Source organism: Osmerus eperlanus, chromosome 5 (genome assembly GCF_963692335.1).
Source record: "Osmerus eperlanus chromosome 5, fOsmEpe2.1, whole genome shotgun sequence".
NCBI lineage: Eukaryota > Metazoa > Chordata > Actinopteri > Osmeriformes > Osmeridae > Osmerus > Osmerus eperlanus.
The window spans coordinates 9,111,409-9,135,740 of NC_085022.1; the positions used below are offsets into that span (position 1 = coordinate 9,111,409).

The 24,332-nt window shown below is 42.6% G+C and overlaps 3 protein-coding genes and 2 long non-coding RNA genes across 5 annotated transcripts; 3 read left to right on the forward strand and 2 right to left on the reverse strand.

Annotated features, from left to right (window-relative positions):
* Window positions 1–957: 957 nt before the first annotated feature.
* On the reverse strand, window positions 958–2,565 carry LOC134020630 (piggyBac transposable element-derived protein 4-like). Its single transcript, XM_062460789.1, has one exon. It carries the CDS (start codon window positions 2,563–2,565, stop codon window positions 958–960), a length of 1,608 nt encoding a protein of 535 aa, XP_062316773.1.
* Window positions 2,566–3,500: 935 nt separating this feature from the next.
* LOC134020499 (C-X-C chemokine receptor type 4-like) lies at window positions 3,501–5,164 on the forward strand (the record flags this gene model as incomplete). The annotated part of the gene is made up of 3 exons (XM_062460647.1): window positions 3,501–3,733; window positions 3,986–4,269; window positions 4,429–5,164. Coding segments are annotated over 3 exons (1,122 nt in total), but the record flags the coding sequence as incomplete, so codon positions are not given.
* A 1,183-nt stretch (window positions 5,165–6,347) lies between these two features.
* On the forward strand, window positions 6,348–8,239 carry LOC134020500 (uncharacterized). The gene is made up of 3 exons (XR_009930398.1): window positions 6,348–6,414; window positions 6,504–6,567; window positions 7,024–8,239. It is a non-coding gene; the product is annotated as an uncharacterized LOC134020500 (long non-coding RNA).
* A 1,816-nt stretch (window positions 8,240–10,055) lies between these two features.
* On the forward strand, window positions 10,056–23,363 carry LOC134020631 (uncharacterized). Its single transcript, XM_062460790.1, has 10 exons — window positions 10,056–10,307; window positions 12,334–12,527; window positions 12,644–12,746; window positions 12,869–13,100; window positions 13,283–13,295; window positions 15,869–15,996; window positions 16,135–16,294; window positions 18,914–18,961; window positions 19,412–19,749; window positions 23,166–23,363. The coding sequence occupies exons 2-10, from the start codon at window positions 12,335–12,337 to the stop codon at window positions 23,286–23,288; spliced, it is 1,338 nt and encodes a 445-aa protein (XP_062316774.1). The 5' UTR covers window positions 10,056–10,307; window position 12,334; the 3' UTR covers window positions 23,289–23,363.
* Window positions 21,380–22,251, reverse strand: LOC134020501 (uncharacterized). The gene is made up of 3 exons (XR_009930399.1): window positions 21,868–22,251; window positions 21,532–21,711; window positions 21,380–21,443 (listed from the first exon to the last, which is right to left on the reverse strand). It is a non-coding gene; the product is annotated as an uncharacterized LOC134020501 (long non-coding RNA).
* Window positions 23,364–24,332: the final 969 nt, after the last annotated feature.

A 24,332-nucleotide genomic window follows, 5' to 3' on the forward strand; every position in this document is an offset into this window, starting at 1 on the left:
TTTGTATTGGGTAAAATTGGGTAAACACAACGATGGTTCGTTATGAACCTTTGGGTCATGTGACCCGAAGGCAGCACGAGGGTTAAGACAATCTGAGTGTCCATTCTACAGAGTAAACCACACCACAGAGCCTCAGTTTCTAACATTCGTCTGTCTATAACAAAGGAACTTACTTTTTACCGCTTAAAGAAACATAGATATTGTAACTATGTCAAAAACTGCCATAACATTAACAAACACAAAACGACAAATGTTAGACTGACAATCTTGAAAAATAGTAATCACATAATCTTACTGTAGTCTTGATGTATACATTGTTGATGTGATAAACAAGTCAATTCAAGAAGTGGAGAGTGGAACATCTTCTTTCATGGCAGCAGTGGTTGAGAATATACAATTAGCAAAGTTACATAGTATTATTTTGGCCATCATGCAACAGCTGTATAGTAGCTTATATGATCTGTTTCTTTGTACTGCGCTGTTCCCAGGTCTTGAGTCAACACAAAGCTGTGTAGTTGCACTCTGTAGTAATCTTTCATGTAGAGCTTAGGCAATGATGTGGTCTCCTGTTCTGAAGTAATGGAAAAATCATTGAGGCATCAAATGTATATTGAGTATATTTGTTGCTAATACATATTATGTTTAAGTTTGAAATAACTCTGTCAGCAAACTCCCTGCATCCTGTAGGGTGTTTTGAACAATCTTTGCAGGGTTTCTTTCCAAAAGGTTCCATTAGGTGATACTATACTATAAATGATATAAAGCTGTAGGTTATAAAATAGAATAATCAATCAATAATGTATTATAGCAGTATTTGCCTTTGCCTTTTGGCTGTTGCATACTCACCATGTATTCCCTTCTTCTGACTGCATTTCATCTTCGGTTTCTGTTGACAGGTAGACTCAGGCTTCATAGCCGCTGTTATGTTTTTACATGTAAGTGTTCATGAGTCAAAACTCATGTTCTTCTTTCGATCAGCGGATTCACGAGTGCCCTGCCAAGCTGCTCGAGGAAAAACCTCCTCTTGTTGCGCTTGCCAGGCATCCAGTTGGGGTTGATCTCTCTCCATATCACAAAGGCGTTGTAGGTGGAGACGTCAATCATATTGTCGAAGATGACGAGGGGCCAGCGGGCAGTCTTCCTTTTACAGCTGTAGTAAGTGACGACCTTGTCCAGATTGTCAACCCCTCCTTTGTTGCGGTTGTAATCTAGGATGATGGTAGGTTTCCCGTCGTCTCTGTCGCTGATTTCGGCGTCTGTGTGGCGTGTGCTCATGAGTAAAACATTCTTTTTTTTCTTGGCGAGGTAGGAAGCTAGAGTGGTGGTGGGCGTGACGGCAAACTGCGACGACAGCACCCGTCGCCTGTTTGTCGTGAGCAGCTCAGACGGGAGCTCGGACCTGTTCTTTCGGACCGTGCCAACCATGGTTATGTTTCTCGTCGTCATGAGCTCTCGTCCGTGTTCGTAAGAGGTGAATAAGTTGTCACACGTGACATTGCGATCCTTCAGGCCCTCTGTCATATCGAGCACGACGCGCATCCCCAGGTTCCTCTCCGGGGCTCCGTTGATCGACTTCCCGGTGTACACTTGCATCTTCCAAGCGTAGCTTGATTTTGCATCGCACGCGACCCACGACTTGATCCCATACTTTGCCAGTTTACTCGGCATGTACAACTGCCTGAAAGGCAGTTGTTCATCCACGGTCACTTCGGGCCCTGGGTCGTAGAGGCGGGGTAATCTCTCTACCCACATATCCCAGACCTCTCGTATCGCCGCCAACTTGTCCGTGGCACGTCTCGCCGCTCGTGTCCCACGGTCGTCAAATCGTAGCGTTGACGAGTAAGTGTAAAAGAGTTTGAGCGGCATCGTAGCGCGGAAAATCACTCTGCCGCTTTGCGCATCCCATAGACTAGCGGCCGCTTCGCCTCGGGACTTGTACACCCCCGCCAGGATTAGCAGCCCTATGTAGGCGCGTAGGTCAGTGGCGTCCATGAATTTCCACTCCTCTCCGCGTTTCAGATAGCCTTCGCGATTTGTCTCGTCCAAGATCACTCTTTCGATTTGTGGCGTGACAAAGAGTAAAAACGTGGAGACCATGTCATGAGCGTGGGAAACGGCGTAAGCTGTGGGTCCGGGGGGCCTCTCTGTGTTTTTACGCTGCGGCGGCGGCCGCGGCGCAGTCACACACGGAACCGAAGACCATTTGATTTTGCCGTTTTTTGACACGAAAGTATCTGAGACTTGGTCCTCGTGAGGATCACTGTCGTCTTTGTCTTCTTCGGACGCCGACAGGTCGCGGCGTTCTGCGTTGCGCTCTTCTCCGTCTTCTCCGCCTTCTTCTTCTTCTGACACATTCTCTGCATGGCGCTCTTCATCGCCTTCTTCTTCTGACACATTCTCTGCGTTGCGCTCTTCATCGCCTTCTTCTTCTGACACATTCTCTGCATGGCGCTCTTCCGCGTCTTCTTCTTCTGACACATCCTCTGCCTCCTCTTCAGAGTCAACCTGCTCGACATTTGCAAACATCTGCTGTAGAACTTGTAGCGCAGTAAAATCATCAGCCATAGCTGTGTGACTCTAGACGACGGCTGCTGGCCTGACCCTAACCCACTGAATGTATGTAAGTAGTAGCACTTTCCCAGACAACCTCCTCACGCACTCAATGTCCAAGCGCTCAGTATTCGCTCATTTAGTTGCAGGGGTGGGGGGTGGGCGCTCATTTCCTCCGACAGAGATGGTGGGGGGGGGATGGGCGCTCATTTGTCCGACCGAGATGAGGAAGTCTATTCTTCCAACCGGGATGAGAAAGTGCATTACTCCAACAGAGACGATGGGGGGGAAGGAAACTCATTTGTCCGACCGAGATGAGGAAGTCTATTCTTCCAACCGGGATGAAAAGTGCTCCAACAGAGACGAGGCAGTGTATTTCTCCAACTGAGACGAGGAAGTGTAGTCCTCCTACCAAGACTTGTATGGGCTCTGGGGGTGAATGGGAGAGATATTAAACTCCACTGAAGGGAGAAGTGTACTCAGCTCCGCTCAGCAGAGGAGACAGAGACACAGGCTCCACATGTCCTACTATGAGGTATGCGGCAAGGTCTTATTCAGCTTTGTTGTTGTATTTACGTATCTATGATTTGTAGGTGTACATTGAAGGGCATTTTACAACTGCTCCCCAATGGAAGGTCCCACAGTCACAATGTGGCAGGCCTGTCTAGTTCTTTGGGGTCTTTGAAATCTATCTTTAGATAAAGGATATTTATAAAAAGTATAAAGGATCATTATAGTCTGGAAAGTTGGTCTCAGCAAATAGAAAGAGTATTGTGCATCTTAAAAAAATAATATATATATATATGTTTGGTCAAGAATCTTTTCAGTTTTGAACAGTCATCATGTCATCCTTTTTTACCAAGGCAAGTTATGGTGGCTTGTGAAACTGCTTATTCTCTCTCACTTCATCTACTAGTGTCTTTCTATGTATCTCATGACTGTTGCCCCTCCTATCTGTCGCTCTGTCTCTCTCTTCCTCCCTACAGCATATTGTGTTTGACTATGACATAAACGACACTGGTTCTGGCGACTTGGGGCTGGCCCTGGAGGATCCGTGTGACCTGGATCAAGTTATAACCCCTGACCTCCAGAGAGTGTTCCTCCCTGTGGTCTACGGCTTCATCTTTGTCCTGGGCATCACTGGGAACGGCCTGGTGTTGATGGTGCTTGGCTGCAAGCGCAGGTGAGAATAAAGAAGACGATGACAAAGATGTTATATTAGTTTAGTCCTTTAGTAAGTTTAGTTAGTCACTTTGTACATTTTAATCTTTTGAAAAAGAAAGAACGAAAGATCCGTACATTCGTTTATTGTATGCACCTTCCTGTCACAGTAAATTCCTTGTTTGTGTTACAACACATTACATGGCGGATAAAACACATTCTGATTCTGATGTAGAAGATGACACACAGAGTGGTTTTATCTGATTGTCCCCAGGTCAAAATTGAGTCTGACAGACCGCTACCGGCTGCACCTCTCTGCTGCCGATCTTCTCTTTGTGCTGACGCTCCCGTTCTGGGCAGCGGATGCCGCACTGACGGACTGGCGTTTCGGATTAGGCACCTGTGTGGCCGTGCACGTCATCTACACGGTGAACCTGTATGGGAGTGTGCTCATCCTGGCCTTCGTCAGTCTGGACCGCTACCTAGCCGTGGTCAAAGCAACAGACGCGCACACCTCACGCACGAGACAGCTACTGGAACGGAGACTGGTGTTTGTAGGTGAGCTACGTCTCTAGCCTCATCCCTGATCTCTCTATCTCACAACGTGCCCATGCCTCAGATGTATGTACAGAGGTACATCTTCACTTGTATTCTCCATCTCCTGATCTAACCACCGAATCTCCTCTTTGTCTCCCCTCACCCCCTCTCCTTTTCCAGGAGCCTGGTCGCCTGCGGCTCTCTTGGCAGTGTCAGACATAGTGTTTGCCAGGACTCGGGAAGCAGGAGATGGGACGATTGTGTGCCAGCGCTTATACCCAGCTGACAACGCTCCTCTCTGGGTGTCAGTGTTCCACCTGCAGCTGGTGTTGGTGGGCTTGCTGGTACCGGGCCTAGTTTTGCTGGCGTGTTACTGTGTCATCGTGTCCAGGCTGACCCGCAGCGGCCTTCTGCAGGGGCAGAGACAGAAGCGCAGAGCTGTCAGGACCACTGTGGCGTTGATCCTCTGCTTCTTCCTGTGTTGGCTCCCGTATGGTGCTGGCATCACTGTGGATGCCCTCATGCGCCTACAGGTCCTTCCCAGGGGCTGCAGTCTGGAGGTGGTGCTGAGTGTGTGGCTGGCGGTGGCTGAACCCATGGCATTTGCCCACTGCTGTCTAAACCCGCTGCTGTACGCCTTTCTGGGGGCGGACTTCAAGAGGTCCGCCAGACGGGAGGACTCAACACTCGGTCGCCTCGTCTCCAGCATGACGAGTCCACCTCCTAGACGCCCAGGAACCTCTACTACCACAGAGTCTGAGTCATTTAGTCTACACTCCAGCTAACAGAATATGGGTGTGGATGTAGGTGTGGGTTGGATGAGGGTGTAAATGCTTTGTCCTATATATGGGAAGAGGGTAGTCTGCTGATCCATGACTTTGTCCCTTGTCTGAAAGATAAACGTTTCTGTAAATAGGGTTTGTGGGTCACTGATGTTGTTGTTTTTAAGTTTGTTTATATACAATAAAATTTCGAAATGAAATGTTCTCACTTTTTGTCTTACTCTTCCTGTCTCTCAGAGTTGTCAGTATGTGTGTGTGTGTGGTTGTGTGTGTGTTAGTTTCAATTATTTTGGAGGTGTTCACTCCTCCCTCCATCCCAGTTAGTGCTGGTAGTCTTGGATGTGTCTATATCACTGTCATCATCATCACACACACCAACTATGACTCATGATGGTTCTAAACAAACGCATGTCAAAAGCACTGAAACATTATATTGAGAATGAAACTAGGTTTCAGACTAGTGGCTTTCTAGCGCCAACTAGAAAGTTACAGCATAACATGAGGAGAGAGGAGAGAAAAAGGCAACCCCCACACAATGCTCCTAGAGGAGTACAGTGTGGGAACAGACAAAAACCGTGCGAAGGATAGAGAAAATGTTTCACTTAGTTTTTTTTGCATGAAAAGTTAGCACAACATAGCTGTGGTCAAGATGACCCCGATACCTCGCGAAGGATAGAGAAAATGTTTCACTTTGTCTTTTTAGCATGAAAAGTTAGCAAAACATAGCTGTGGGTCGAAACGACCCCGATACTGCGCGGAGGATAGAGAAAATGTTTCACTTAGTTTTTTTAGCATGAAAAGTTAGCACAAAATACCTGTGGTCAAAACGACCCCGATACCACGCAAAGGATAGAGAAAATGTTTCAATTTGTTTTTTCAGCATGAAAAGTTAGTAAAACATACCTATGGGTCAAAACGACCCTAAGGTAGCACAAGGGTTATCTACAGGGAGCTACCGGAACCACGTGACAAAAAAGCTCTAGCTTTTTTTCCTGTGTTTCACTGGCAGTGAGTGTTCACAATGTTGTATTTCACTCCATTCTACACCAAACACGTCAGGGAGGACTGCCTTTTGTAGATACGAGTCTGCTGAAGATAGCCAGAATATCGGATTTCTTTAACCGAGCCTGTTTCATTCATCATTTGCCTGAGGAAGCGACTTCCGTTGGCCAGCTTCATTGAAAACCATTCAAACCGGTTGACAGCAGTGGTTTTTTTTGGAACTACAGCGAGCTACATGAACCACGTGATCACGTGTCGGTGAGATCAAAGCGTGTCGCAACTCTCTTTTTCTATGGCTCTGTTCTGGACCAGTGGGTTCTTTCCTGTCCATACCATCTCTTTCAAGGATCTTGGTGCTCTCCCCTTACTGCTCAGAGACCAGGTAAAAGCATGAACCACACAAATTATCATTTGCAGCCAATTCTACATATGTGAATTTTGTGTATTCTAATACAAGATCATTTCTCATAGGCTTGCTTTCTACAACCATGGCATCAGGTTTCTACAACTTGACTAAAGGAGAGTATATGAACAAGTGAGTAATTATGATAGCTTGCTCCATTAATAAAGTACCAAAACATTAAAGAATTAATTAAGTAATTCAGACCAGAATTGCATAGATGTTACAGTATGTGCAGTATTATACATATGGTTTGCATACCAATATACATATACTGTAAGTACACAATTATGTGCAGTGCAGAATATGAATATAATTTATATATATATGGATAGGGAGTCAGGTGGCAGAGCGGTTAGGGAAGCGGGCTTGTAATCAGAAGGTTGCCAGTTCGATTCCCGGCCGTGCCAGATGACGTTGTGTCCTTGGGCAAGGCACTTCACCCTACTTGCCTCGGGGGAATGTCCCTGTACTTACTGTAAGTCGCTCTGAATAAGAGTGTCTGCTAAATGACTAAATGTAAATATATGTTTATAATGTAAATAAAAAGTGACTAGGGATGTGGTTTGTGTGTAATTTTGTGTGTGGCAGGTCTGTGACTGTTGGTGAAGGAGCAAAGAGTCCTGTACTGCCTCCCAAGATTAGGTGGCAACCAGCCAGTGGTTAGGGTCCTCTGCAGGCTCTCCTCAGGAAGACCAGGAGAGCTCCTCAGAGATGTGGACACCCCGGAACTTGAAACTGGAAACATAAATATACATTTTATTAGGCTAATACTAGTTTTACAGTAGATCAATATCTCTACAGTAAGAATGATTGTGGTCCAAAGTACTTGAGAATACATGTAAACATTATAGACTATTAGTGACAGAGTCCATGAGTGGAAAACAAATACTTGTGCATGTTTGTAAAATATCCCCTGTGCTACTTGTGACACAGTACTGGATTATATAACACGCATGGCATAAAAATACAGGCCTACAATATAGATTTTCCCAATGTAAAATACACTGCAGTGCCATCATGTAAATAAAATCATCGTAACAGCAATGGGCACATCATAATCCCTCTTAGTTACAAAACAAGTGTTATACATCTTGTAAATCCTGAACATACATCTTGTAAATCCTGAACAGTTGTAGGCTACTCTTACAAAATTGACTGATTCATCCTACTCAGTGCTGTTTTCTCTTATCTGATCATGTTGGTTATGGTATATATACATTAGATCACTTGTTTTAATGTCTCTGTTCATATTGGGTAGGCTACAGAAGTTTAACACACCAAAAAATGTGGCAGATCGTACCACCACAGCCAAAGACTGAGCTCACGGGCCGGGACGTCTCGTGGATGGTTTACCAACAGATTCAAAATGCTAACGTCTTTCTTTGCAGTTTTTGGTGGTTTTCAGCGAGACAAGACAGAAAGATTAAGGCATTGTTAGAATTGTAGTTTTACTGTAGTATAGTTGTTAAATATTTTATATAGCTCTAAAGTTTTTGATAGTTCTTGTTTAGCTAGTGTTCCGACATAGCTCTACTGTAGGTTTGTTGTGTAATCTTTAGCGTAGCTTATAATAGTGTAGTTTACAGTAGTGTTTTGTATATTTAGCGTAGACTAATCAATTGTTTTATAGTATCAGTGTTCTGTACAGTAGTTTTATTGTAGGTTTTGTATTTAGGTCTAGCGTTAGTTGAGTATACTCAATATTTTAGCTAGTCCAAGTTAGTTGCTACGGCCTAGCTTGCAATTCCTGTACAGTACTGTACAGTGACCAACTGACAACTGACCAACACCAATCGACACCAATTGCCAGGTGAGTAGAGCTATCCTACACGGGTGTATGCGATGTTATTACGTTAAGTATTTACGGTTAATGTGTAAATTAACTTAAGTTAGGAATTACATTTTTCCTATTATAACCATTTGGTAAGGTCAGGTTGCCTATGCTAATGTGACAGTTGAAATAACCTCGGAGCTAACTGCTAAAATCAAACGGATTGCGCGAGCTAATCAACTAAAGCTAGCCAGCTGTCAATGTTAACATACCTTATCTTACGATACTGACAGTAACCTTTCGAATACAATATCATAACTGATAGATGAATATTAATGCAACAATAAAAACATAAATCTAGCTACTAACATAGCCTTATGTGAGAAACAACTTACCATTCACGCGTGCTCATCCCGAATGACTGCTCTCGTTCAAATTCATTCCTCATTGGTGTCGACAGAAGTGGCTGGATTTAAAGAGTGCAGTAAACAATTGTCGCGTTGTTTACGTAATTAACCCCTTCCGATCCATGATGACTGTGTTCACACACGAAAACAATATTCACTGCATTTACATTTAACTACTTTAATGTTTAATTCTAATTACTTAATGATTACATAAAAGTAAAATAAATAACAATGATTCTCTTGTATGAAAGTATTATACACTTAACCAAAGATCACTTTTCATGTGCTTGTAACGCCCATTGATTACACGAGACTCCGGATCCTTTTACTGATGCTTTAATGTCGCAGTCTTGTAGACATCATCACACCGTAGAACTGGTGGTAGACATGAAATTAGCTTAATACTAATACAATTATCTAAGAGCACATAAGTTCTTCACAGCAAATTAAAATGAAACAAATACACAATACTGACCACTTTGCCTGCTTGTACCAATGGGGTTAAACGAAAATCTTGCTTGGAGGAAATCTTGGCAATAAACCTTAACAAATAACAACGTGGCTTGTCTGCCGCTGCATCGCTAGCTTCGGAACAACTTCCGGATAAAAACAACGAATAAGACAAAGAAATAAAGCAACAGGTACATTTACAAAAAATAGTACGAGAGTCCACCTTGAGGTAAAAGACTGAATTACACATAAAACTTGACAGAGCAGGAAAACACTGCCTGCAGTTACAGTGCTATTAAATTACTTGGTCAGAGCTTATTGTATAAAAAACGCAATTGCGAGATATAATGCAGCCTACAATAATATATTTACATACTGTTACTATTAGTACTTTTACTTCTAATTAATCAACCAGAATGTTAGTGCTAATGCATTTACTTTGATACATATCTGCTGTTTCTCTAGACTGTCAACTTTCTGTAATATCGGCAGACGTCCCCGCTCTTCCTCCTGCAGCCAGACAGCTATTCACTCAATTAAGGTGATAAAGGTTCTTTAAAAATAAGTTATACATAGTTAAATGTTTAAATGTGAAGGCTTCTTAGTGTCCAATCAAATGACTTGGTCAGTACCAACTACACTATACATGTCACTGCCCTTTAGTGATTCACTTCCACTGTGTGTTTTAGAACTCTTGGCATTTGTCAATAATGGCTGAAGAGTATTCAGAATATAGTGTGACTTCAAACATCCGGCGAAGGTGTACTGCAAACGTGGCTTTCTGATTTCTGACATCCATCCAACACAAGCAGTCTACTGAAGAAGATACCGTTATTCTTCAATCTAATGAGGCTTCAGAGGAAATGTCCAGTGATCAAGACTTTGAGAACTGGACAACAACATCAACAAACAACTGTTTGTTGATGCATCAATGGACAGTGCAGGTTTAGAAGAAGGTGGACAGCAGGGTGAAGTTGATGATGAGATTGATAATGAGGGTGAAGATGTTGAGGAGATGGTTGATGATGAGGTTGAAGATGTTGAGGAGATGGTTGACGAGGAGGTTGAAAGTCCAACAGACCGTTTTAAAGGCTACTTGGTCAATTGGGCTCTTGAATATGGAATAACATTAGTTGCATTAACAGCCCTGCTTTCGATTCTGAGGTTCCATCATCCAACCTTGCCAAAAGATGCAAGGACTCTCCTTAATACCAACAGAGGCTACATAATTGACAGGATTGCTGGTGGCACTTTTTTTTACTTTGGTATTTTAAGTTCAATATCTAGCACACTCGACAAACTTTGGCAGAAACTCACAAATAGGTATACGTTGAAATTACAACTAAATTTTGATGGGCTTCCTCTTTTTAAAAGTTCCTCTATGCAACTGTGGCCCATATTGGGACTGATCCAAGGATTTAACATTAAGAAACCCTTTATGATTGCACTTTTTGGTGGAACATCTAAACCTAATTCATTGGCAGAGTATATAAAAGATTTGGTGAAAGAAGCTAAACAACTGCACTCTGGCTTTACATTTAAAGGAAAACAACTCTTTATTACAATTAGTTCTGTAATGTGTGATGCCCCTGCACGGGCTTTCATCAAAGGTATCAAGTCACACTCAGGCTATGCTGGGTGTGATAAATGTACAGTATATGGTGTGCATTTTCAAGGTAGAATGACTTTTCCTGAGACCAAATGTCCCCTGAGAACCGATAGTAGCTTCAATGCACAGTCAGATGAGGAACATCACAAGGAGACATCCCCACTAAGCATACTTAATTTTGGTATGGTAACAGCATTTCCCCATGACTACATGCAGCTTGTATGTCTTGGAGTGACAAGAAAACTGTTAGAGCTATGGACTGGCAGCATTGGTCCACTTCAATCCCGGTTATCATCTCAGAGGGTCACTCAGTTGTCTCAACATCTACTTTCTTTAAAAAGCTATATTCCCTCTGAGGTTGCAAGAAAGCCTAGGGTTGTTGCTGAAAGACACAGGTGGAAGGCTACTGAATTCAGACAATTTTTGTTATACACCGGGCCGGTTGTGCTGTACAACCTTTTGAGTGAACCAGTGTACAATAATTTCATGCTCCTTTCAGTCGCAATATCAATTCTTGCTAGTCCTTCACTATCTGTTCAGATGTGCTGTTTTGCTAAAACTTTGTTAGTGTCTTTTGTAGAACACTTTGGCCAGCTTTATGGGGACAAAAATTTGGTATACAATGTGCATGGTCTGATACATCTAAGTGATGATGTGCAACAACACAGTCATCTTGATAATATCTCGGGTTTCCCTTTTGAAAACTTCTTAGGTCAAATAAAAAAAATGGTTAGAAGTCCACACTTTCCTGTGGCACAAGTTATAAGACGGATATCAGAGTTGGAAAATTCGACCTCTGATTGTTGTAGTGACATTTCTCACCCTAAGGTGAAAAAATATCACAATGATGGTCCTATCCCACAACATGTTACCAGTACAGTCAGTGAATACAAGGAAATATATCTTGCCAATTTCTGCATCAAGGTTGTCACTGGAGACCTAGCATCAAAAGCAAAGACAGTATAGGTTTAGTTAGAAATATAATTTGCATAGAAGGGGACCACTGTGTTGTGTATAATGAGTTCACTTCTGTCACAGACTTTTTTGACTACCCAGTTAAATCCTCACAGTTGGGAGTCTTTCTTTTGTCAGATATGTCTTCAAACTTGAAATGTGTCAAGGTAGATGAAAGCCGTGTAAAGTATGTGCTCTTGCCATTTAAAAACAAATTTGTGGGCATGCCACTTCTTCACTTAGTGGAAGGTTAACAGATGAAATCTGTACCGGTAGTCCAATAGATATTGGCAGATACTTGATTGTATTTTACTATTATATGTAAAACATTTTGGATGCCAGAACATTTTTTTTTGGTAATATGGGAACCAGACCTTACCCAAATGTTTTTAAAGTTTGTGAATAGTGTTTACAAATACTACAACAATATTTGTGTGAAATTGGTGTTTAACTATTATAAATACAAATGTGTCTTTACAAAGGTGCATGAGTGTGTCAAAAGTCATTCATGTCATATTGAAGGGATCTACACTGCAAACCTTTGATTAGCCTATACATAAGTCACCAACAAGCATGGGAAAGTAAAACATGTCTTTCAAATAATCATAAAACACATAGGTACATGTTTTCACCTACCACATCCTACACAATCTAGTGAGCTAATTGTGGGGTTAATAAATATGCTAATTCATTCTCAATGTACACAGCATGTTTCACATTGTGGACTTTATCTCTGCGGAGAAGAAGGAAACCGAAGTTGTGCCTTCATCATGGGTCCAGGATGGCATGAGCTACTGGCCGCCTTATTCCTCCACAGAACGCTGCACAAGGGCAGTGAAACGTCAAGAAACACCTGACAAAACATGGGGTCTGTTTGATGTGAACATCAGGTACACAAGAGGTGAGTTAAACTTATATTTCCAGTCAACTACCGGTACTTATAAGTGACATCAACCTACTGAGACAATATGCATCTGCATTCTAAACACAGCACGTTATTAAAATATTCTCTAACAGACACATATGAAGAGGCTCGCCATAAGCTTCCTATGGCTGTGGTTCAATCTGATCTGCAGACAGAAGAGGATGACCATCCTGCATACATGAAGAGAAAAGGAAGGTATATCAACTAACAACTTAATTTGATAAGAAAAACCTTTCAGTGGATAGGCTAAATATCAACATGAATGTACTTCACTGGTCATCCTTACAAGTTCAATAACCTTATATTTTGAACATCAGGGGCAGAAATACGCAAATATTCAGTGACACTGAAAGTGAGGATGAACCAAGTGCCAAGTTTCCACGGAAGGACCGGTCAGTCACCTCTAAAGGTTTGCCACCTGCACCTGTCATTAGACCTCCAGAGGACAGAAGAGAGACACCTGGGACCTCCAATACACAAACAAGGACTGAGCCAAACATTCAACAGCAGCTATGCGATCGTAAGTGTTACTTGTGGCTCCCACCAGAGGTCTGAAACTGGTGGTGCGAAAATTGTATTCCCCTGACCCACTGGAACATAATTCAGGGATCTTAAATTGTATCAAAAGTTTGGCTTTAGATTACCACTGGGTGGTCTTTAGATTACCGCTGGTGATGTTTTCTGATTGGCAGTTAACTCTGTTTGACTCGAGATAACTATTACCTTAGCAGACATCTTCCCTCGGTATGTATTCTGCCCTTGCGGTGCGCTTCTATGCAGAGCTAGACAGGTAGCTAACACTCAAGATCTCAAGTAATCACAAGGCTTGACTTTAGATGTTTACTGAAGGTTCTTGATATTTTTGTAAAACTGAAAATACAAACAGGAATGGAAGCATACATTAGTACACAAACACAATGAGACATGCTATCAAAGGAACATGAAGAAACAGCTTACTGCGAATGTATGTAAAAGAGAAGCACTCTCTCACATTCGATAATATGGAGGAGTCAGGTGGCTGAGCGGTTAGGGAATCGGGCTAGTAATCTGAAGGTTGCCAGTTCACCCTGCTTGCCTCGATGTTAATGTCCCTGTACTTACTGTAAGTAGCTCTGGAAAAGAGCGTCTGCTAAATGACTAAATGTAAATAATAAGCCTATACAGAGAGCTAGCTACGAAATGCTAACCTAGCTGCTTGGAGCGTGTCCTGACAAACACATTATCGACAGAAATAATGTTCCAAAACACATTTCCTGCAAATATAATATAAAGTTTACACCAATTATCCATACTGTACATGTACTTACAAAATAGTGTCCAAGGCAAAAACGTAACAAGACAATAACTACAACAACGTGAGTTCAGCTGCGCATCTTGCTTTCAACTGGAGAAGTTTTTCCTTTTCCCGCGTGTGCATGCTAGGTACCAAAGAAATCCCATAGGGGGCGATATACACAATGTACCTCAATGCAAAACAACCTAAACTAGAGAGGGTACAATTTCTGGGGAAATTGTAGGGTGTGCTTGCTTGCGTCGGTTGCACAGGGGTCAGTTTTTTAATGACATTTTTACAACTGATATTTCTGTATTTTATATAAAAATGCATACTTATTATTTATAAAGATAACATAGATTTAAAAGCATTTTTTTGCTGCTCATTTACAACTGAAAATACGAGTGAAGTGTAGAATGAAATAGATGTCTTCTCATTTCCCCTGCAAGAGGCAGCATCATCGTTGAATCAAAACGAATACATTTGGCAGACCGGTGTAAAAATTGACCTAATCTCTATGACTTAAACATCATTTTAAGTTTTTCCCTTCTCGTGATATTTTTAGGCATTTAGCCTACTCATATTGCATTCATTCATTAATAAAGAACCCCCTTTGAAGACTATTCAACGACGTTACCGGCAGTAGAAGATGGAATCGCGATTCAAACAGTACCATCTGCTAACTGAAAATATGCCCCCAAAATAAGTTTGACATTTATTTAGTGGAAAATCGCTCATTCATAAAAAGCTCACTGGTAGCGATCATTGTCAGTAACAACGCAAAATGCGATATAGCCCTGTGTGGAGAAGCTGCCCCGTAAATTCTACTACTACAGTACAGTACTAGACTACTGCTGTGTTCGTCTTGGTAGCGATTGCGTTGGTTGAATTCGATTCAACGTTCCGTTGTACGGTTTAGGCTGAAATTAATTATTTTCATGAACAGATTGACAAAGTTTAGGCTGTGGAAATGAAGTTCAGGTTAGTAGTCAGATAGTTTCACCTATTGAAAGACTTTTGATTTAAGTAAGGGGAGTGCCGAACATGTTCTGTCGCCGTTTGACTTCCTAAACAGCTGTGTAGATGTTTTTGTAGTGTGCCTCGCCTAGGCAGCGTTGCAGTGAGCAACACTGGTTTGAAACCACAGGTAATGATAATTTCACCAACAAATCGTTTACTTGTAATGTAATAGCATAGTAAATCCTACAACGAAAATGTATTTGTGAGGAATGTTTATTTTAACGATTGAAAACAGATGCATCATAGACCACTGTAGTATGTGTTTCCCGGGCAACAGAGGCTAATGTCATGATGCTAATGCTTCAGTGAAATAGTAGACTACCGTTTCCGAAAGTAGATGTGGGCCTACTTCCTTAATAATATCAGCTAATATTGTACATTACATTTCACAATTGTGTTTCACATCACAAAGTGAAATGAGTAAATAGTTATCACCCTGGCCTCTTTGCTTGTGGCGTTTCTGCAGCTGCCTTGCAGTAAAGCTATAGTTAGCCTAGCTATCCCCCAAGTTAACAGATGCGAAACGAATGTTCTGCTACAGGTAGTCACGCGTGTTTTCGTGACGTTAGTGACGTCAGTAACGTCAGTGACTGTGGCTAGCAAATTAGCCACCGTTAGCTTCACTTTTCGCCACAAAAGCTTAACTTGAGCCTAAACCATGCAACGGAACGTAAATAAAAATACAAGCAACTCAATCGCTACCAAGACGAAACTTTTGACACCTACGTTGTCTATGTAGGCCAAATATTGACTGAGTTTTAGGGGGGCAAAAATAATAATAATAATAATATATATGTGAGAGAACAAAGGTTGTGCCCTTGCCGAAGGCAAAGCACACCCAATAATAATATATATGTGAGAGAACAAAGGTTGTGCCCTTGCCGAAGGCAAAGCTCACCCAATTAATAACATCATAGTTTCAACCCAAACAAATTAAACGAAGGAAGGCAGCACAGTATGCCTGTGCCATTAATTGTATATAGCATTATATACAAGCGTAATAAGTTATCCCTTACCCCACCAGGAAAAGCTCCAGATTCAAATTTGGATGAAGTTCCAGATTTGACCGACCTTCGACTTCCAATGTCCTCGCTCGAAGATTTGAAGAGAGTTGAGGGACAACTTTCAGACCAAGGCATAAAAAAGAACTTGGTATGTAGCCAAAACATTATAAACTGTCACATGTATTGATGAAAAGTAATCAACCCACAATCTGACTGAGTAGGCTACAATTCATAAGCTTTCTTCAAATTGGTGATCTAATCATCATATACATTTTTTGTTTTTCAGACCGCATATTTGGGACTGTCTGGAGGGATGACCACCAAGGAGAATGTGTGGAGAATCCTCGGAAAGCTCCTTACAAATGCCCTGGCCATGAAAATTAATTGGAGAGGGGCCAATGGGAAACAGGCCTTTGAACCTCTTGCCTTAAAAAGTGTTGTCATCGGTAAGACTTTCATGACCATTGGCTGGTGCAGACGCACAACGTCACAGAAATGTTTATTTAAAGATCCTGTAAAGTAAATTCCATGTTTTGCTTCTAAGAACATTATATACGTGTGAAATTAGTTCCTGAAAGTATGTGCAAAGCGTTAAAACTTTGTCGCACTGAAATGTGGAGTTAAACCGAAGAACAGTTTCTCTTCCGTTTACAGATCAGGTTTTAATGGGCGGAGCCAAAAAATGCCCTATCTACGTCATTTCGCCCCATCTACGTCAGATCACTGAATGGCTCCTCCTGCTGTACTGCTTACATCAGCTAGCTAGCTAGCTTCAGGATGTCTCCCACCACCCGCAACTGCATCTTCCCTGGATGCAAGAACTCCAGCTGCGCTGCAACGCCATTTAAGTTCCCTGTTGATAATGAAAGGAAAAATAGGTGGATAGATTTTGTGAAGAGCCACGCTCATGGAAAGCTTTGGATAAACTCCAACAGCCGCCTCTGCGCCACTGACCATTTCACGGCGGACAGTTTTAACATGGACCAGAGACAGACGGGGTTCACAAACACACGGCTTCTCTTGCAGCGCAGAGCTGTACCGAGCATCGCCCCCCCGGCCGTTCATCCTCCGGTCGCACCTAGACCATCCACCGCCGCCAGCAGTTCATCACTAATTAGTGCAAACCGCTAACTTGATATTAGGCTACTCGGTGTAGAATGATGGTATTTTGGTGAAATGGTAACTAATGTGCTAGAAGTAGTTGGAGAGCTCACTGTCTGCTGTCTCTGCTGTAAATGTTTACTCCTGTGTTACAGCTCGGGGGAATATTTCATTTATATGCATCTGTATGTTTCATGTCTCATTGAACAAATACATTCTAATTCTCTACTGTTTTGTTCGGCTTGACGTAGCGTCCATTATCTGGGTCGTAGGTAGCTTACTTGAGAGAGGCGGTGCCTTCCAGCGAGGGGGCCGAGCTTCAGCTCCTTCAGGCGACACGCCCCCCCAGTCTCGAACAGAGAAGACTGATGATTTTCTTACGATTTCAAAGCCTAATTTAACATACTTGTCAGCGTTTTTATTTCATTCGAATTTGGATGGGTAGTTAATAACACATTATTCTGTGGTGTGGTGAACTTGAAACTCGTTTTTAATTCCACCTTACAGGATCTTTAAATCGAACAGGCTGATGTTTTGATTGTCAGCAAAGGAAATTCATAATAACAACACAGTTTATATGACAACACAGTTTCTGTGGAAGAAAGAATATAATGAATGGGATATATTTTACAAAGGGCCCTTGATAAAAAAAATTATAATAAGGGATATCCATTGACTATGAGTAGTAATATTTCAGGGACTATTTGAATACATGTTAAATGTTCTCTCTTTCTAATAAGGTTCTGTGCGTCGTAACCATTCCGGGGCCTGTACTACGAATCAAGATTTGGAGTTAGCGAGGTAACTTCAGGTTCAACCCAGGGTTTTCTGTACTACGACGGAGGATCACTTGTTACCGGGGTAGATCGCCATGGTAACACATGCTGAACGGCTAACCTGGTCGGGAGCAGGTTAAGTTGGAGATCAGAGATCAACCGGTATAAAAACCCTGCCCACTAACTCATTCTTGAGAGGATAATGGCGTCACCGTTCGTGGAAAACCCCGTGGAGCTTGGTGCGCGGATAGTGAGAGGTGCGCTCAGAAGAGCCAGAACTTTTAGAGACCGGCAAAACCCGTTGGCATTCCATGATGACCATCTTTATGAAAGATATAGATTTTCAGCTGAGGGAATGACCTATCTTTGCCAGCTTCTTGAGCCGTATGTTGCAAATGCGACACATCGAAGCCGTGCGCTCACAGTCCCACACACTGTATGCGTAGCGTTGCGGTATTTCGCAACGGGTACTTTCATGTACAGTGTGGGTGATGCGGAGAACCTTAAGGCCGAATTATACTTCTCCGACTCCGTTACGGACAGACGGACGGACGGAGTCGGACGGATTGATTGAATTTATAGTACTCCGAAGGCTGTGGGTGCTGAAAACAATTCACCGCCAGAAGAGTAGGTGGCGCAACGGTTTTTTGTAAGTCGTCATCGAGTGTGTATTTACCTAGGTTATCGAGAAGTCGGAGCAAATGTACAAATTAGCCGTTTCATCAATAAAATACGCACATTTTCAGCAACTACACTGCCCATTTCTCGTCACATTTGAATTCAGATGCTGATTTACATGTACTGTTTAGCTGAAATATGAATTGTAAAAACTTACAGCAATGGCGGTCAAAGGATTCTGTTCGTCCTGTTTATCACGGCCATCACGGCAACCCCGCCCCTGACGCAAGCGGTTCTTAATACGGACCAATCACAGCCAAGGGGTATCCGTAAAATGACGGACGGACAGACGGATAGTCAGGAAAATCAGGAGGTGCACGTAGAGCTCTTCGAGGGGCTCGGAGAGGGCACGGAGAGGGATATCCTCGTCGGAGAGGGCGTTCCCTGTGTCCGTATCCGTAAAAACGGAGAAGTATAAATCGGCCTTTAGTAAAAACACGTTCTGCCGCGCTATTCGCAAGGTGGTGCTTGCTCTAACGGCACATGTGGACACATTTGTTGTGTTCCCAGGGCACCTGCCCACGCAGACAATAAAAGAGGGCTTTTATGAAATAGCAGGTAAATATTCCCTTAAATTTAAACTTCATCTATAAATAATCTTGCATATGAAATATATATATATAATAATATTGAAATTCATCAAACTCTTTAGGCTTCCCAAGGGTGATTGGGGCAATCGATTGCACCCATATCCCCATTGCTGCAGGACAGGCTACACATGTTTGGTCATACTGGTAAAGGAGGAGTCCTTCTAATGCACATTGATGTTTCCTTCACGTTAATGCTGTTATGTGGATGGATTCTAACACAAGATTATTTTGCAGATGACTTGTGACCATCAGTGCTTGGTGACCAGCATTGAGGCAAAGTGGCCTGGGTCAGTCCGTGACTCCCGGATATTTAGGGAGTCTGCACTGTGCCACAGACTAGAGCAAGGTATGGCAATTGTAACTAACATTTTGTATTGCATTTTGTTATACCGATTATGCTAATATTAATTTTCTTCAGGGCTCTTCAGTGGATTGCTGGTAGGGGACCGAGGGTACGCCTGTCAGCCCTTTTTGATGACCCCCTATCCGGACCCCAACACACGGCCACAGAATTATTTTAATGTGGCCCTCAACCGAACAAGGGTCGAGATAGAGATGACCTTTGGGATCCTGAAAGCACGCTTCAACTGCCTGCGTGGCCTCCGAGTGGCCCCAGACCGGGCTTGTCAAGTGGTGACAGCCTGTGTCGTGCTCCACAATGTGGCCTCCATAAGAAGGGAGAGAGCCCCACCTGTCAGCCAGCAACCCCCAGATGTAGTAGACCCCATCACCCTCGACTACCCTACTGGCAGGGCTGTGAGAGACGCTATAACGCGGCAGTTTTTTTGTTTAAGGGGAGACAGGCTAAGCCATTTTTCTGTAGCCATTTTTCTTTACATTTAGTCATGTAGCGGCATTCTTTACCTTTTACTTTTCAGTTGGGCTATTTTGGTTCCATAGCATTTGAGCTATGTAGATTTTATTTGTGTCCTTGGACAAGGCACTTCACCCTACTTGCCCTGGGGGAATGTCCCTGTACTTACTGTAAGTCGCTCTGGATAAGAGCGTCTGCTAAATGACTAAATATAAATGTATTTAATGTTGCCACCATATTCGGATTATGGAGTGATGAAAGATATCCAGAGTGCCCTATGTAGAAACTTTGGACTCTTAATATGGTGACAAAATGAAACAAGGATTTGCATTCTGTCTTCATCCAATGTTCTGATTTCCGTGCTGGAAATGTATGCAAATTATATTATATTTTACAACTTAATGCATCATTTGCTCATTGAAACATACATTTACAGGACACTAGTATTGAAAACAATATTTGACCTAATATTAGTTATCAACTGGGCAGGTTTCATGTTGATATGTTAACCCTATTCACTGGGGTGTCTCCCCTTAACCCTTTTTTATTTGGGTTGCTTTGACCCATTTTCTAATAATTTCCATATCAGAAATTGGGGTTTCTTTCAACCGAAACATTTCAAACCAAAAAGAACAACGTGTATGGTACCATGCAATGCTCTTCACAAGTTAAATAAATGATTTCACTACATTCATTGAATTTTGATGTTTTTTTACATTTATTTCAATTTTCACAAACAATAAATAGAACATTGAAAGAAAGAAATGTTGAAAAACCCCTCAAAGGACTAAGGCACAAAATAAATCTTTGGGGACAAGCCACAAAAAAGGTATAAAAAGTCCAAAACATAGAAAACAAAATGCATCCTCCTCATGCGTTCTCCCTTTCCTAGGAACACAGAAAAAGAATGTCAGTGTAACTGTAAGTTGATTGTAAGTCATTCATACATTCAGTCATGTACTACCTTCTTCTCATACTGAAGTTTCTCAATCTCCAGCCTTGTTTTTTTTATTAATAGAGTCTTATGCTCAATATCGAGCTCCAGGGTCCTCTTGTAGAGGGCCCTCACATTGTCTGCTCCAACCTGAAACAAATAAAGAGCATTGTCCCTTTGCAATGCACACTTGGAGAAAGTTGAAGGTGTCCATTTGACTACTGTGTTTCAAGGTTCATTGCTTACCCCATGTCTTTGGCTTGACCAAGGTGAGGCCCTAGGTGGAGGCCCTAGGCTCAGGGGGAGGAAAAAGTTCCTCTTCCTGCTGAGTTTAACACCAAAGCAATTTAATCAATTGAGTCATATTTGAAATGAGCAATTTAAGGACTTGTGTCTCATGTTCTGACCACCACCTTTAGCAAGTCATTACAGACACTTCAATCACAGCCACACGTTCACGCACTCTCAGCATCTGTGTTGGAAGTGGTAAAAAACTGAAAAGCGTACCCCCAAAGCATTCTCTGAGCAGGCGTTCTCATCTAGGGCCTCCACACTGAGAAAGTGAATGTCATATTTGATCAATATTCAGCAACCACATATGGCATACATACTGGCGTATGACTATTAGTTTCACTGTTACCTCTGTATGGCACCGTGGGATGACAGTGGGTGGTGGCAGCAACACCACTGTATTTCCTTTCACTACAGAGAACAGTAATACATTTCACTCCTACAATATTCATAAATAATTGTTGAATGAACATGGTCACATAGATTACTTGAAACATACCCTGTATACATGCCTGGGTGTCTGATCTGCTGCCACCAGGGTCTGAAGAGATGCCCCCTTCCATTCCTTCCATTATGGGGCGACCCTGATTGCTGGAGAGGGCCAGCTCCTCGGCAGGAGTGAAGTCCTGTGGAGGAGGGCCCCCTCCAGTTTTCCTCACCTCACTTTTCTTCCTGTTGGCTGCAAGCGATTTAATTGTTCTATAGGCCCTTTGTACATTTAGTCTTTTAGCAGACGCTCTTATACCAATATCCTACAAAAGGGACTGACTCAGGCAACTCAGCCTTGTACTTGTTGGCCTTAACATATGTGCAAGTATTGCCTACTGCTACTTACCGGTTTGAATGATGTTTTTATATTTGTTTTTTTATTTGCTCCCAGGACCGTTTAGCACTGGCAGGGTTGCAACTAAAATATTACAGCAACTTAAGTTTAACGTTATGGAACGCACAAGTGTAATTAGGTAACATCTTGTGCCTGGGCCAGTGATATCAATAAGTCATGTAACGTACGCATTAACAGCGTCGGCAATTTTCTGCCAGCTTTCTCTCCTTGACTTGGCAGCCGCGACGGTGTTACTCTTTGCCTGTATTGTATGTTTGTGCGTTTGATAAGTTTCCATAATTATCGTTTGCTCCTCCTGAGTAAAATATGCGGCTCTTGTTCTGTACATATTTGCGATTGGACATACGGTGAAAACACCGCCCTTTTATGTGAACGCGCACGTCTCTAGATTGGAAAGATCTGGGTTGAGTAATAGTGCGTTCACACTGCAGCGGAGCGGGCGGCGCGGGGCGTCGGCTTCCAATTCATTTTCAATGAAACCAGGCGTTGACGCTCGCGTAGGGCATTGTGGGAAGGCGAGCGGAGCGGAGCGTTGCAAGTTGGATTTTCTCAACTTTATGTAAACGAGGAGCGTGAAAACGCTAGCGTTGGCCAATCGGATTGGTTTCTTGTTTCTTGTAACGTAGCAACCGTTGGTCATGATAAACATTTCTAGGTTTCACAATTTCAAGATGGAGGAGAAACTTTTCGTATGTGTCTGCACACCCAGTTCTGTTCAGAACAAAGTTACTAATGTGACGAGCCTGAATTTAAAGATTACATTAAACTAATAATGCATGGTGCATGGTTGCCGATGTCGTCAGTGTTCCTAGTGTGTTTTTATAGCCTACTTTTAAATTCAGTCTCGTCACATTACGTGACTGTTCTGTGCCACTGCTAGCTCGCTAGCCCAGCCTACAAACGACTGGTTGAGTGACCGGTGGCGTAACATGTATTCTACTGTAATCTTGCACTAGTAAAATCTTGCACTTACATAAATGTTGTGTAAAAGTGGTATTTTGATCGATATTGTGAGTACATGAACCCAAATCTGCACGCTTGGCCATGACTACAACAGTGACCTTAGAGAACTACAACTCTGTATTAACTTGTCTAACACGCCCCCGAGCGTGGTGTACTGTGGGAAGGCAAGCGATGCAGAGCGTTAAAAAACGCTGCAGTGTGAACGCAGCGTTAGAGAGATGATAACCGCCGTCGTGATACCACTTATCGTGATTGCGATTGTTACGCTTCGCGTAGCCGGGAACTGAAAGTGATCCAGAGCATGTTGATCTTGATTCGTAGTACAGGCCCCCGGAGTTCCTGATGCGGAAATAGAAAAGTACATCAAGCGATGGATGCAGCTATCCCCAGACAGAGATGGAGGAAGAAAAAGGAGAGAGCGAGGGAGAAGTGACCAGACCGAAGAGTGATGCACATCCCAGAATACCTGGCACAGCTTTACAAAATAGATTGTAAACCCCCCCAAAAATGTTTTATTCAATTAGGCTAGGCCTATGAGTTTTTCCTTTTTAAGTAGCCTAGTATTATCGATACTTTGTGAAAGGCAATTGATCAGCGTTAAAAACGTTGTGGATTGGGATGAATTTGTAGGCCTGTGTGTCAAATGAATAATAGTAGCGTAATATTTTATATAAAAATCCACATTTGGGTCATTTAAATTTAGTTAAATGTCCATCGGGCCGCTTCTGGGGGGATTCTGGTGAGATGCTGGCATTGTCGGTTATATTCCGGTACACGGAATCGGCCCGATTTACATGGGCCAATTCTGGGCAGTCATTCATTTTGATTCCGGCCCGAGTCCGACAGCCGATTCTGGGCCGATTCATTAAGTTCTGGCTGGCCGGAAAAGGGCCGCTTCTGGGCCGATTCCTCCCTGCTAGCTGGGGGAACCAAACACTCGACGGGCTGTGATGTTTGTCTATGAGAAGATCCCTGTGCAATTCGACCCTCAATTACACATTTGCTCGAACCATTTCACCAAGGACATTTTTGAATGAAAACCATGGACAATTTAAAGAAGGATTTGCTAAGCCGCTGTTGCTGAAAAGAGGTGCTGTTCCAACCGTATGCTCATCACAAACGCAAGCTGTAAGTATGATTTTGTCGCTAACAGTTAGCCTATTAGCAATGCTAACGTCTCCTGTATCTAGCATAGGTAGAATGCTAAATATGTTTCTAAACACATTAACATACCTTACTTGGCAAATGACTCTAGCTAGACTAGCTGTAGTCGGCATTAGAAGGGAAGCTTCCGAAAAAATAGCCAGAAAACAAATAGCAGTCTAGCCTATTGCTAACGCCTGTCTAGATTATCAATTTGAAAGAACTGGAGAAAGGCAGGTGCTAGATACAGGATACGTTAGCATTGCTAATAACTTATCGACAAAATAATACTACAGCTTGCGGTTGTGATGAACATAAGGTCGGAACGCACCTCTTTTCAGCAACAGCTT

Coding starts and splice junctions, on each gene's coding strand:
- LOC134020630 (XM_062460789.1), bottom strand. CDS start 2,565: ATGGCTGATGATTTTACTGCGCTACAAGTTCTACAGCAGATGTTTGCA.
- LOC134020631 (XM_062460790.1), top strand. CDS start 12,335: ATGTTTCACATTGTGGACTTTATCTCTGCGGAGAAGAAGGAAACCGAA. Junction 12,528..12,643: donor GAACATCAGGTACACAAGAG/GTGAGTTAAACT, acceptor ATTCTCTAACAG/ACACATATGAAGAGGCTCGC. Junction 15,997..16,134: donor AAGGCATAAAAAAGAACTTG/GTATGTAGCCAA, acceptor TTTGTTTTTCAG/ACCGCATATTTGGGACTGTC.